The sequence below is a fragment of the Emydura macquarii genome, unplaced genomic scaffold (assembly GCF_026122565.2).
Source record: "Emydura macquarii macquarii isolate MOO-44397 ecotype Brisbane River unplaced genomic scaffold, CSIRO-AGI_Emac_v2 contig_295, whole genome shotgun sequence".
NCBI classification, from domain to species: Eukaryota; Metazoa; Chordata; order Testudines; family Chelidae; genus Emydura; species Emydura macquarii.
The window spans coordinates 12319519-12331880 of record NW_027130432.1 but is presented as its reverse complement, the minus strand read 5'-3'; the positions used below and the strand labels follow the sequence as shown (position 1 = coordinate 12331880).

The window sequence follows — 12362 nt, the reverse complement described above, 5'->3', positions numbered from 1 at the left end:
GAATGACTTAATTATACAGCAACCAGGTAGGCTGAACGTGAGAAGGAGACGGTCTGTTGCTGAGATAATAAAAGCTCCAAGCGTGAGTTGAATCAGGTGGAAACAGGGGATTGGAAATTCTGAATGTGACTCTGTTGGGGGAGCTACCTGGATGGTTTGTGTTATGTGTCTGACAGACAAATAACACACAAATAAAATATAGAAGAGCTGAGATGCTATAAATAGATTAGGAAACATCCAGTGGGAAATGGTTCCTTTTAAAATCATAAGTGTGTCTAGTATTTAGTCTGTGCTTGTCCACTAAACTCTTAATTGGCTTGGTGTGAACATCTGCGAGGGTAAATGTGCTTGAGGAGAGACCCTGGTTTCCAAGTGCTGGGAAAAGCTTGTCCTCTCCAGGTCATAAACCAGACCATTGGCAGGGTTGTAGAGCAGAGCACAGGAAGGGAGCCTGTCCTGCCACTGCCTGTATTTTCCTAGCTGGGGAGATTGGTTCAGGGGTGGTCAGGCTAGAAGGCCTTTCAAATGTGTAAATCACTAGTGTAGAGAATAGAAAATGACACACAAGGTTGAGGGGAGAGTCATCTTACCTGTCTTTACAGGGACTTGCTTGGGAAGGAACCTCAGGAGAAGCTGGATATCAAACTGTGCCCAGATGGCAGCGGGCAGCTGTATGTACCAGGACTGACTGAGTTCCAGGTGCAGAGTGTGGAGGATATTAACAAGGTAATAACATCCTGGCAGATGGGGAAATCAGGAGGGAAGGGGCAGAGAAAATATTTAGTAGACGGCGTGAACCAGTTGGGGATCACCTACTGGGATGGAGTGAACTAGAGAGACTTATTCAAGTTCTTCTGTTATAAACAGAACAGCTGCTGGAACAGTGGTGGCAGCTTAGGGACAAGAGGGTGCAAAGGCTTCCTATCGCCACACATAAGATGAAGCAGTAGGATGCAGATCCAGACCCTCCTAGATTCAGATGCGTGACATTAGCCTCTTGTAGAGGTCAGACTGAAAATTAGGCACACAACAGAATCAGCCCAGGAAGCAGCTTGTAACGTGGGCTGCATTTCTTCACATGTGTAAGATTTGCTGCAATTTCAATTTCATGATTCAGCACCTCACAAAAGCAAGGAGCAGATCTAAAGAGATCTATTGAGATCTAAAGTAAGTACCCCTCAGAACGGTGCATATTGGTCAGGAGCAGGGAAGAGAGACCAGAATAGGGCCCTGAATATAATGTGACAAACCCTGCATGATGAGACCAGCTTGGAAGTCAACAACCCTTTGTGTGAGCCACAAATAGTTAAAAAATCAGATTTTGGGGCCTGGATGGCTCTCAGGGAATTAGTGACCTTTCACCCATAGGTCACTGGTTTAAATTAATTACATCTCAATAGTTACTGTAATTACCCATCTAAGGGCCATACAGTGCCTTGTGTAAAATGAACTATCAGGTCTCAATCCAGTGCAGTGTCCATGTTACAACTATATCACCCTCCCAACCCCCTCCCCCACAGGGTTTGCATCCTCGTTGGCAGTCTGAAAAGAATGGGCCTTTCCCTCTCGAAGTGCTCTTACCAGAAAAAGACTGAGATGCACTGGCCAAAGGTGTGTGAGGGGAAACTAGCACTGACACTGCCCATACCGTACCTATTCTTTGGGTAAATACGCATTTAGTGCTACTGTCAATCCAACATCTTTCATGAGCAATTAAGGTCAGTTGTTGAGGAGTTCATTGTGGAAGGAATAGGTTAATATATGCCAGGGGCTATCAGCATTGATGAGAAAGAAAGGGACTGCCGTACATCCGAACTCGCACACGTTCTAGTCAGAAAACAGTGTAGTGCTGAGTGTGGACAAGGAAGAGCTGCCAAAGAAGTGCCCACTATGTTTTCATTTAAGAAAGTGGTAAATGTAGACGAGATAGATGAAGCTCTGGCCAGACAACACTATGAAGTCCAAAGACTCATAGCTTCCTGCCTTTCTCCCAGGTATTTGAATTTGGGCACATAAACAGAGTGACGGAGTGCACCAGCCTCAACGAGCATAGCTCACGGTCTCACGCCCTCCTCATCATCACAGTCAGAGGACTCGACTACAGCACAGGACTTAGAACCACAGGTCAGTGTCTCCGATGAGGTGGAGGTTGGAGGGGGGAGTGTAGTGATTACATTCGTCCTTGGAGGATTCAGGTTCAGCTGCTGAAGTGGGGAACAAGTGAAAAAAGAATTTAGTGCCATTGACTTAGTTCCTAGAGGCTGCTTGTCTCTGTCACAGAAAGCCACATAATTTAGCATTTCTGAGAGTCAGTGTTTGGGGCTGGAACACTCAGGGTGCTGCAGGTCAGGAGGGAGGTACATTGGCAGAGCTGTGTAGCTGGAATTAAAAAGTGGCTGGCTAACCAGTAACATCTCTAACTATACATGCTAAGACAAGGTGCTCAGATTCCATGCTTCAGGGCATCAGCTGATTGCTACCAGGGTCAAGAAGGAATTGTTCCCCCAATTGTGCAATGATTATGTATCAAGCACAGGCAACACTCACAGGCCGGGTAATGTAATTTGATACATGGCTGAGCTTATAGTCCCATGTGGGTCAGTGCTATTGGCCCTTGTTCATCAACTCTAAATTTAATGAAAATTCAAGCTGCAGGTTGATCTGTGGGACTCTACTCACAATTCTCCAGACAGATCTAAAGCTCCATGTTGTGCTTAGCTCCTAACTGGAGAGGATGGGGATGTTTGTTAATTACTAAGCAAACCCCATTGTGGCTAGCACCTCCCCATGGGTCAAGCAGGCAGCAGCATAGGATTATTAATTTTGTGTGTGTCTTTGTTTTGGCTGGTCATAGGGAAGCTGAACTTGGTAGACTTGGCTGGATCTGAACGAGTAGGCAGGTCTGGAGCAGAGGGAAGCAGGCTCCGGGAGGCTCAGTACATCAACAAGTCGCTGTCAGCACTCGGAGATGTGATTTATGCTCTACGCTCACGCCAGGGTCACGTGCCGTTCCGAAACTCCAAACTGACCTACCTACTCCAAGACTCCCTCAGTGGAGATAGCAAAACCCTCATGATGGTGCAGGTGGGTTCTGGGGCCAACTGGGCAGACGGGGTAAGAAGAGATGGTTGACTTGAATTTAGGAAACTTTAAACTAACCAAAAGCCAATTACAAGAGAAGTCCAGAACCTCATGGTGCAGATGTTGTGCTCTTAACAGGTCTGAGGCACTGACATAAGAGAGCTTGTGGTCTCATGAAATAGCTACTTTAGTTTGGCTTAGCAGATACAATAAAGCTTCACTTGAGGTGTGGTTCTCCTCTGAAAATGGCCCGGTGCGGTTCTACATGGAATGGCACTTACTAATTTTTATCAGTTGTGCTGTTTACAAATGAAAAGATGGATTTTTCCTAACTGCCAGCAACTTGAGAGTCAAGCTGGATTTCTTCCATCTCATCACCAATAATAAAGGCCCTGCAGGCCAAATTATGGCATAGTAACACCTGAGCAGCCCCCTTGGCTTTATATTTTGTCTTCAGTGAGACCTGTACAGTCCTGTGAGGTTTGCACTGGTGTAACTGACAGGAACTTACTTAGCAGGTCTATCCCTGATGCATAAGAAGGAATATAATTTGGCTCCCTCTTTTGTAGTGGTGTTGGCCGGGATAATAGGAGTAAAGAACATTAAAACCTTATTTTAGTTACTAAAGTGCGCAAGGCTGACCCTGAATGTCCCATGGGGAGTAGATGAATAAGGAGGTGCCATTTTTACACAGTCACTTTTTATAGTAGAAACCACACTTCTAAGAATAAGCTTGCAGTGCAACAAATGATAGTGTACAATTTTTATGTGATCTGCTAACTAGTTTAGATGTTCACTGGGCATTGATTTAAGCAGCCTCATTCTGTTTCTTTGGTTTGGAGCAATACACAATATGGCTCCCTTTTACCAGACTGAGGGATCAATCTCTGTCTTTCTCTTTTTTGGGAACACCCTCAATGTTTGCCACTGTGAGGAGTGGCACTGTCTTCTGGAGACAGGCACTACATGGAAAACCTAAGATCAAGGAGAATCCTCCCACGCTCCGACTAGGATTAGATCTTCCGCTGGTGTAAACTGGCATATCTCCATTGAATACATTATTTAGACTGTCTGTCTGGGTGTGTGTGTGCGTGCGCGCACACGTGTGCCCTTCTTTGTCAGAAGTTTGCTGCAGCCACCTGGGCTTCTCTACATGCCTTTTCTTCCCACTTTAAACCATCTTCCTGTCTCAACACGAAAGTGCTGCAGGCCATAATATATTACAGTCTCTCTCCCCAGCATTAGCCTCTCTTCTCATGTCCTCTCTATGCTGCTGTGGAATATCTTCACTTTGTCAGGCCTGTGCTGGTGATGAAGGATGAGGAATACATTACATTTTGTGTATATTTGTGCAATTCCTCTCCCTTTCCCTGGTCATATTTTCTTACTCACCTATGCATTGCAGAGTAGCTGCCATTTGGGACATGTGAGGGACTGAAAGGGAAAGGTTCTAAGGCAATGGAAGGGCCCTTCTTCCATGAGATACTCAAGTCTAGCTGAGAGCCTCCTCTTACAACAGAAGCAAAGGAAGCGAGCGGACACTTCGAGCTGAAGATGTCATTTCCAGCTTGAGTAGATGCACCCACATTAACTTTCTTTGAGCTAATGCACTAAAAATAGAGTGTAGTTGCAACAGTGCAATCAGTGGGAGGGCTGGCCACCCTAACCACAATCCAATGAGGATCACAGGTAAGTAATTAAGCAGTGAGCCCATCCTGCCACCTGCACTGTTGCTGCTACCCTTCTGTTTATAGCATGGTAGTGTGATCGAAGCTAATGCGCACAGTCTGTTTGAGCTGGAAATGATAGCTGCAGCTCACAGTAGAGTCGCACCCTAAGTCAGAAGAGACTCTTGCTCAGAGGAGCACAGCATTGTCTGTCATGAGCTCCATCAGCATCAGAACCAAGAAGTAGGGGCATCCAATATCAGATTCAGCCAGCCAGGCTTATATGTCTGTTTATAGTGTGAGGTCTGTACTTGGGGGCATTGGTGTGAGGAAAAGAATTGATCTGGAAATAGAACCAGCAAAACTCATCTTTTTAATGGTCTCTCTCTAAGAGTGCTATGCAAAGAGAACTCTAATGTGCATGAGAGGAGGAAAGGAATCTGTTAAATCCATTCACAGATTCTAGTATGGGTCTGGGGAAGGCCACAGTGATCTACCTGTACATGGAAGTCTGAGAAATCTTGTACTAAACTATGGCTCTAAAAATTCACTAACTGCCAGGCCAGGCCAGGGAACGTGTGGGCTTTTTATGGTGGGTTCCCCCCTCTGTACTTTTCTGTGGGTGGCATTATCACATTCTAAATAGCCTCTCTCTACTCACCTCTATTTGTTCATGGTGGCTTGGTTTTTTTTTTAAACCTTCATGCAGCTTCTGTGTCCCCTCCCCACCAGGAATTTCACCAATAAATCACTAGAATGCCTCTGTCTCCACTTATCCCTTTTGGAGGAGCCACTGACTGGTTGCCACCTGCTGTAGTTATTTCAGCTCTCCTACAAGCAAAGAGCGTGTTAGTTACAGTGAGCACATTTCACTCTGATTGTAAAGCACCACATAAACGTACGGTGCTATAATGGAAAATGGTTTTTAATAATAGTGTCCTAGCAGCATTGAAATACTTTTGCTGTGATTGAGAGCTGGAACTTAGATTCTCTCCAGCCTCACGCTTCTGCCTTGCAGTCTTGCCCCCATCTCCTGTTGCCAGGATCGGAGGCTCCCCATAGAGAGCAGCATGGCAATGTTGGGCGGGAGGCATGGCGAGTTCAAGGCAATGAATGCTGTGTATGTATTTCTGTCTGGCTCCAGGTCTCTCCAGCTGAGAAGAACACAAGTGAGACTCTCTGTTCCCTAAAGTTTGCTGAGAGGGTTCGCTCAGTAGAACTGGGCCCTGTATCCCGGAGAGCAGAACTAGTGTCCTGGTCTAGTCAGGAGCACTTGGAGGTAACTAACCGATCGCGTTGACTCTACCAGTGCCTTTCTTTAGATTGTTCTGTTCATTTCTATGGTGTGCTGTCTGCTTTCTTTTCCTCTGCGACAAACACAACCTCCTCCACCCTGTAACAGTCTTTCTCCTGACCCTCTTCCAACAGCCCCTTCGCAGCTCCAAGGCCTGACTTTTGGCACTCCCTCTGCGTAGGTCTTCCAACAGAGCTGCTGCTGTTTGCAGCCTGCTCAGAATACAGCAGCCCCTTTTCCAACTGCCTTGAGCAACAATGATCCTTTTACACACATCCTGCATTCTTCACATGGCTGCCTGTACAGTGGCAGATTGACTAGGCTAGCTCGGTGTGGTCCTTTGTCTTTGATTTGTCTTAAAAATCCTTAATGGTGCAGCCCCAACACCTCTCTCCCACCCTGTATTCTGATGCCTACCTGCACTCTGATATCACCTGCCTTGTAGGGACCATAACATGACATGACAGCATAGCAGGCGATCTGACTGTGGCTGTAATGGGTCCTAAGGTAGAACTTGCTCTCCTTAGACATGTACCTTGTTCCTTTTCCAATTCTAAGTGACATCTAAAAATATTCTTCTCCACAGTTGTGCTGGGTTTTGGGTCTTCTAGTCTCCTCTTGATTGACTGTTTGCGCTCTATATCTGTTGTATGGCTGTATGTGCAGGGCCATAAGCACACTGGTAGAGGGGTGGAGGGAATTGGCCACCTTTTTCTGCTAGCCTCTGCAGTTGTGTAAAGCTGCTCCAGAGATTCCCAAGATCTCTCTTGCCTTTCTCCCCAGCGTGACAGGCTGAAATGTCATGGGGAGAGTCAAAACAGTCGTGGGATGTGGCAGTAAATGAAACAGCCTTTCCCCAGCTCAGCAGGGCACACACCACCACTTGTTCTCACATTCAAACTCTGCTTGAAACTAGTCAACACCACTCTCATTACAAGCAAATGCAGATAAACCTGCCAGCAAAGGAAACAGCTGCCAGTAACTCACTAGACTTCCATGTGTTGTAAAATTTTCTAGGGAAGAGGGCAGTGAGTGGGTGCAATGGAGTTGTGCTGACTCGGTGAGCAGTGTGGGTCCTTGCTGCTAACAATGCCTCTATTGTAGCTTTTCGTTGCAGTCTGATCCCAGTCTGCTCTCTCTCTCTCTCTCTCTCTCTAGAATGATTCACCCGTGGCGGCACAGCCCTCCATTCGAACACATTCTTCTCCTAACTCTGCGACACCTACAGGGCGAGCAGGCTCATTCCGGAGGAAGCTCCAGACCTCAGGCAGGTGTAGTGAGAGGTCTCTTCAGCCTCTCTGTGCTCCCCCATTGTAGATAATGTGTCTGATAACTGTGGATGTGAAAAACAAATGCCATTCTCTTCACCCTCTGTCCCAACTGCATTAATGCCCACCCAGTTCTGGCTTCTGAGTCCCTCCCAGAGAGAAGAGAACTTCTTTAGCAGGCACTGTTTGCACAAAAGGCTGACCTAGAGCGCTCCTCTTCTCATGGATGTGTGGGCATTGGCTCCACAGCATTGGACAGAGCTCTTTGATCTCATTGAGGCAAGCTGCTTTCGCTAGTGGCAAATAGGCTGTAAGGTAAATTCACGGGCCTCTGACAGGAAGATGTTAGGAGGCTCATACAAGTGGATGACAGTGTGACAGACTGACAACATCCTGGACAAACCTTATGGAATTAAGACAAACTAATGTAATTGCTCCTCGTTATCAGCCTTTTGAATTCATCCCCTCAGAGAGGTATACGTATACGCAGACTGGATTCTTCAGGGACCCACAGACAAAAAAGGGATTTTTGGATCAATAGCTGGGTTTTAAATAGGTGCAGGGCCTTTGTCCAGCAAAGAGACAGGACCCCTGGTCCATGGAGGGCCCCAATCCTTCGGGAAGGGCTGGCACCTACTGAGGCCCCATCAGTCTGAGTGCTTGTTCGGAGCTGAAGCAGAGATGAAAATGAAACCACAAGGAAAACCCTTGGGGGGCCGAGGGGTTGAAAGACTGCTCCTGCCAGGGCCCATGTTAGGGTTGGGGTGATCTCAGGTAAGCTTTTTAGCATGTGTGTAGGTTCTTTCATTGTTTTTAATGTTTTCTCGCTAGTGCTTTTACCTTAAGAATAAAATAGGCTTGTTTAGAAAGAGCTATATGGTCATTTACTGCCATGGGCAGTCACATTGTTAACCATCTCTGAAGAGAAAGTAAGCAGATGTGTATGTGCAGCTTGTCTCTGCTGGGAATACCACAGTGAAGGCAGGGAACTGTGCAGCCTAGAAATACCCCAGACAGAAGGAAGAAAGATGCAGGTAGGTCTCCACCCATGAAAGGGGTGCCTTTGCTGAGTCACTGAGGGAAAATACAGGGCAGTTGCCCATAGCTGTGACAGATGTATCTGTTCTGATACATCCAATCCCGGTGTGTGAACAGTGATCTTATGAGTTGAGGTGTCTACCTGCTCTGATGTGTTGTGCTCTAATCCATGTTGCCGTTCCCCAGATAAATCCCAGAATGGACATGACTAGGGAAAAAGGGGTTGGTAACAGCCAGGGCTAGTGCAGTAGAGAACTACCTGCTCATTCACCTAGAACAAGCTCATTAGCTAAACACAAATGATCTGGAACAGTCTGTTAAACCTCCGACTGTATCTACCACCTCCCTTCTATGAAGAGGACCCTAACCCTAACTCTGTGGTGACACTGCCTGGTCTGAGATCTTAAACCCATCTGCTGTGTCTCTGCTCTAGCCTCCATGTGGTGGGGAGCCCGTGTTGACCAAGGGAAGAGATTTTCATTGCAGACTGCAAGCCTAGGCTGTCAGCCTTTCCTCTTCTTTAAGGAACAGTAATGACCATGTAGCATGACAAGGTAGCACAACAAAAACTACCCCTGGCAGCCTTGCCTGAAGCGCACAGAGAGGGTTATGCTAAAGAAGCAGCGTCATTAGATCCGCTTCGTGTACTGCTCTGAATCCCACTGCCAACTTCCCCTCCTCCTTGCAGCACTGAGCGAAAAGGCAGGGGAGGGAACATGTGTAAACTCTCCAATGAAACTGTTGTTCACTTTGATTTCAGCCTGAAATCAGGGGAAGCCCTGGCCTCCAGGTGAGCATGTGCAGGTATGGACGGCAGTCGGGTTTAAGCCTTTCTGTAAGCGGTGAAGGTCTCTACTTCAGCAAATGCTTAAGGGGCAACGGTGTGAGGTGGTTTGCAGGCTCTAATGCAGGGTGCTTTGTCTTTGGCAATCCATGCTCCAGGGTTACAGTTGGGTGGCACCTTACTTTGGTGGCAGAAGGGAGAAGCCCTCAGACCCTAGAAGTACCGTCTGTGCGTTAGAGTTTGATGCTTTCTCCCCTTTGCCGTAGTATTGATGCTCTTTTCTCTCCTTGTAGGAAAGCTGAGGCCAGTCCCCGTGTGACGGGGACACGGAGTGAGGGACAGGATCTGCTCCGGACACAATGAGCTCATGGCGTGAAGGAGAATTCCTGAGTTTCAAGAAATGTGACAACTGTGACAACTGAAAGATACTCTCTCCTCCTTCCCCACACACTTCCCCTTGGATTGACAATGCAGACTACTAGGCCTTGGCACTCATGCAGGAGGATCCAAGAGCCAAAGGTGTGAAGACTGTTCTCTCCAGGCTCCTGCATAGAGGCAGAAGCTCTTGGAAGCATGGACACAAGTTGCTCCACTGCAGATATGAAACCAGGCTGTCAGGTGCCGATTCTCCTTCCCGCCATCGCTGAACTAAGACTCCTGCAGAAATAAAGGGGCATGTGAGAGCCCCACCTGGAGACTCAGGTCGTCACATGGGCACCAAGCTTGGCAATGCATGGTGCAGAGTCCATTGCTGGCAATGGGTGCACCTAGAGCTGCATTCTGGTGAGCCTGTGCCCAGGGGATTTTATCCACCTACCTGTGACACTGACGCATGTACGTTTCTGTTTGCCATAGGGAGGTTTTTAGTGGATTTGAAGGGAGAGCAGAGCTGCCACGTGCCTCCCTCCTCTCCCTGCCCGACTTCGGTTTTAAATGAATAAAAAGTATCCCCACCAAGCTGTTGGTTTGAAACTACCCAACAAATGTGTCTGTGCTTTCCTCTGTGCAAGGACCAGAGCTGAATACTTCTGGATCTGTTCATGGCTGTCAGGATGCTGCCAGGGAGTGAGGGCTGTGGAAGCCAAGATGGCTGAATTTTATGCACCTATCTTCATTTCCTCATAGATAACTGAGGCAAAGCTTGTGTAAGAGTCAGCTGGTCTAGGACAATCTAGACAGGAGCTAATTTACTGCAGGGGTTGGCTCCTCACTGGCCCTTATTCCAACTTCTTGCCAATGTACTTGCACACATGCTATTTCCCTAGATTCTGCTGCCTGACACACAACCCAAAGGTAGCGGGAGTGTGAATTTCAGATCACTCTGACAAAGGTGTGGTGCAGAGGTGTGTGCTTCTTATTCTTGGATGTAAACAGCATTTAGGGCCATAATTTGCTTTTCTAAAGCTCACACTCCCTTCAGTATGAAGCGATCTTCCAATCACTTTCACATCTGCAAACTGCAGCTGGGACTGTCCGCTCCACACACTTTTCTTAAAAATACAAATGGTACCTTCCTCTAAACCCCCCACTGCTGTTTCTCAGGCAATGCTCCCCCATCATCTCCTTAGTTGATTTATAGCAGGAGAGGTTGGGGATAGCAACACAAAAGAAAGTTTGCCAGTCATTAGGGTAGATGTTGAGGCCAAAATGGTTTTAGACCTTCCCTGCTGTTTGGCCCGTAACATCCTGACTCCCTCGGCAAGGTGCCTGCTCCTTAGGAAAATTCTGCTATGATGAGGCCTGCCACCAGTAAAACCAGCTGAACTGTCTGCCTTAAACCAAGGATTCTTCAAATCCAGCCAGAGTTCCTTGGATCCAGCTCTTCCAAGTCTAGAGGCAAATGAAGCTCTTTAAGTGACTTTCATACCTTTATCCATCTGCCAGGTGAGGGATAGAGAGGATTAGAGTCAAGAACAGCAATTACTGCCTTTAAACTGGTGTCTTCCTTGTAGCTATAACCCAGGCTTCCAGCTATCTAGCAGGTATAACTTGGTACTGCCGTGCTGGTAGCTGTAACAAGCTGGAGCAGCCAGGTGGTAACTGAATAGTGGAGTTGTCTTGCCAAAGACAAAGAGTTCTTAACACGGCTTAGAAAACTGAATCAATCCTTTCCCACCTCCCCTTACTTTCCAGGATCTGTCTCTCTCTGAGCCCTATTGCTGCATAAAAGTGTCCCCTCAATTCGCCCGCATGGGAAAAAGGCATCTTCTATTTATTTTTGACTCTTGTATAGTTCAGCAAAGACTGGAGTGCTGCTCCCATTGAAAGCAAGATTGGCCCCATTGTGTGTGAAGCAGAATATTGGAGAAGAAATCCTTTCTTACCATCCCTCTGCTTCTCACAGTTACCCCCACTCCCCAGTTGCATGTTGTACGTGACATACAGGGCTGTGCAAAAAGCACCTGTTGATGTGCCAGTGTAGTAAGGCTGCTGCTGCAGAGCAGTGACCAAATGTTTAAAAAGTTTCAAATAAAGCTAATTGTAAAGCTAGTTAAACCTTTCCTCTCGCTTTCTAAACAGCTCACAGCGTGGACGTTCATGGCCGTGTCTGACCTATTTATAACCTCTCGTACAGTATCTGATTGAAAAGAAAAAAAGTTAAAAAACCTGTGGTTTATATAGTGAGGTGTAGCTGTTGTCTAACGTGGGGCGGGTGGGGAGTGGGTTTCCAGAGATGGTGTTTAGAGCAGCTGCCCAAATCCATCCACAGGGTGTGCAGGCCTGCATTACAATGGACAGGCTGCATTTGTCAATCTTCCTTGTAGTATAAATATTTGATTGCTCTTATGCACTGATCTCTCCTTTCCACCGGGGTTCGTCCTGAGCTTGCTCTTGGGTTGGGTGGATTCTATTTAAAACCTAGCCTTTTGTAAACATTCAATGTTTTTAATGTATTTTAATAACAAGATCCTGTTTTGTAACAAAACTTATTTTAAAATAAATTGTTTAAAGCAGATGCTTTCATGCTATTTGTTTGCCTGCTGCTAGTTTATGATCTCTCGTACCAGCTGGAGCAGTCGCTTAAAATGCTTTCCTCGTCCCTTTTACTGCCACTTGCAAAATGTGCTGCTTTGATCAATCTTTTTATGCTTTACCATAAGATATCTAATCTCTTTCTGCTGCTGTTTATTACAAGTTGAAGTGCATCTTGTCTTCTGCATTCTGCTGCCTGAGAAAACATAAAAGCTTGGGAATTTTTACCACCACAGCCCTTGAACCTGTCAGTTTTG

The 12362-nt window shown here is 46.7% G+C and overlaps 1 protein-coding gene across 3 annotated transcripts in view; it reads left to right on the top strand.

The window, feature by feature from the left end:
* KIFC3 (kinesin family member C3) overlaps positions 1-12086 on the top strand; it is a 41534-nt gene extending 29448 nt beyond the window's left edge. The window contains exons 15-21 of one of the 3 annotated variants that reach the window (XM_067552471.1): positions 603-726; positions 1995-2124; positions 2855-3084; positions 5893-6027; positions 7201-7309; positions 9109-9138; positions 9426-12086. In XM_067552471.1, the coding sequence (XP_067408572.1) occupies positions 603-726; positions 1995-2124; positions 2855-3084; positions 5893-6027; positions 7201-7309; positions 9109-9113 (733 nt within the window). In that variant the 3' untranslated portion in view covers positions 9114-9138; positions 9426-12086. Of the gene's footprint in view, positions 1-602; positions 727-1994; positions 2125-2854; positions 3085-5892; positions 6028-7200; positions 7310-9108; positions 9153-9425 lie in introns of all 3 variants that reach the window. The other 2 variants (XM_067552462.1, XM_067552453.1) reach the window with 2 other exon arrangements.
* The last annotated feature ends 276 nt before the right edge of the window (positions 12087-12362 follow it).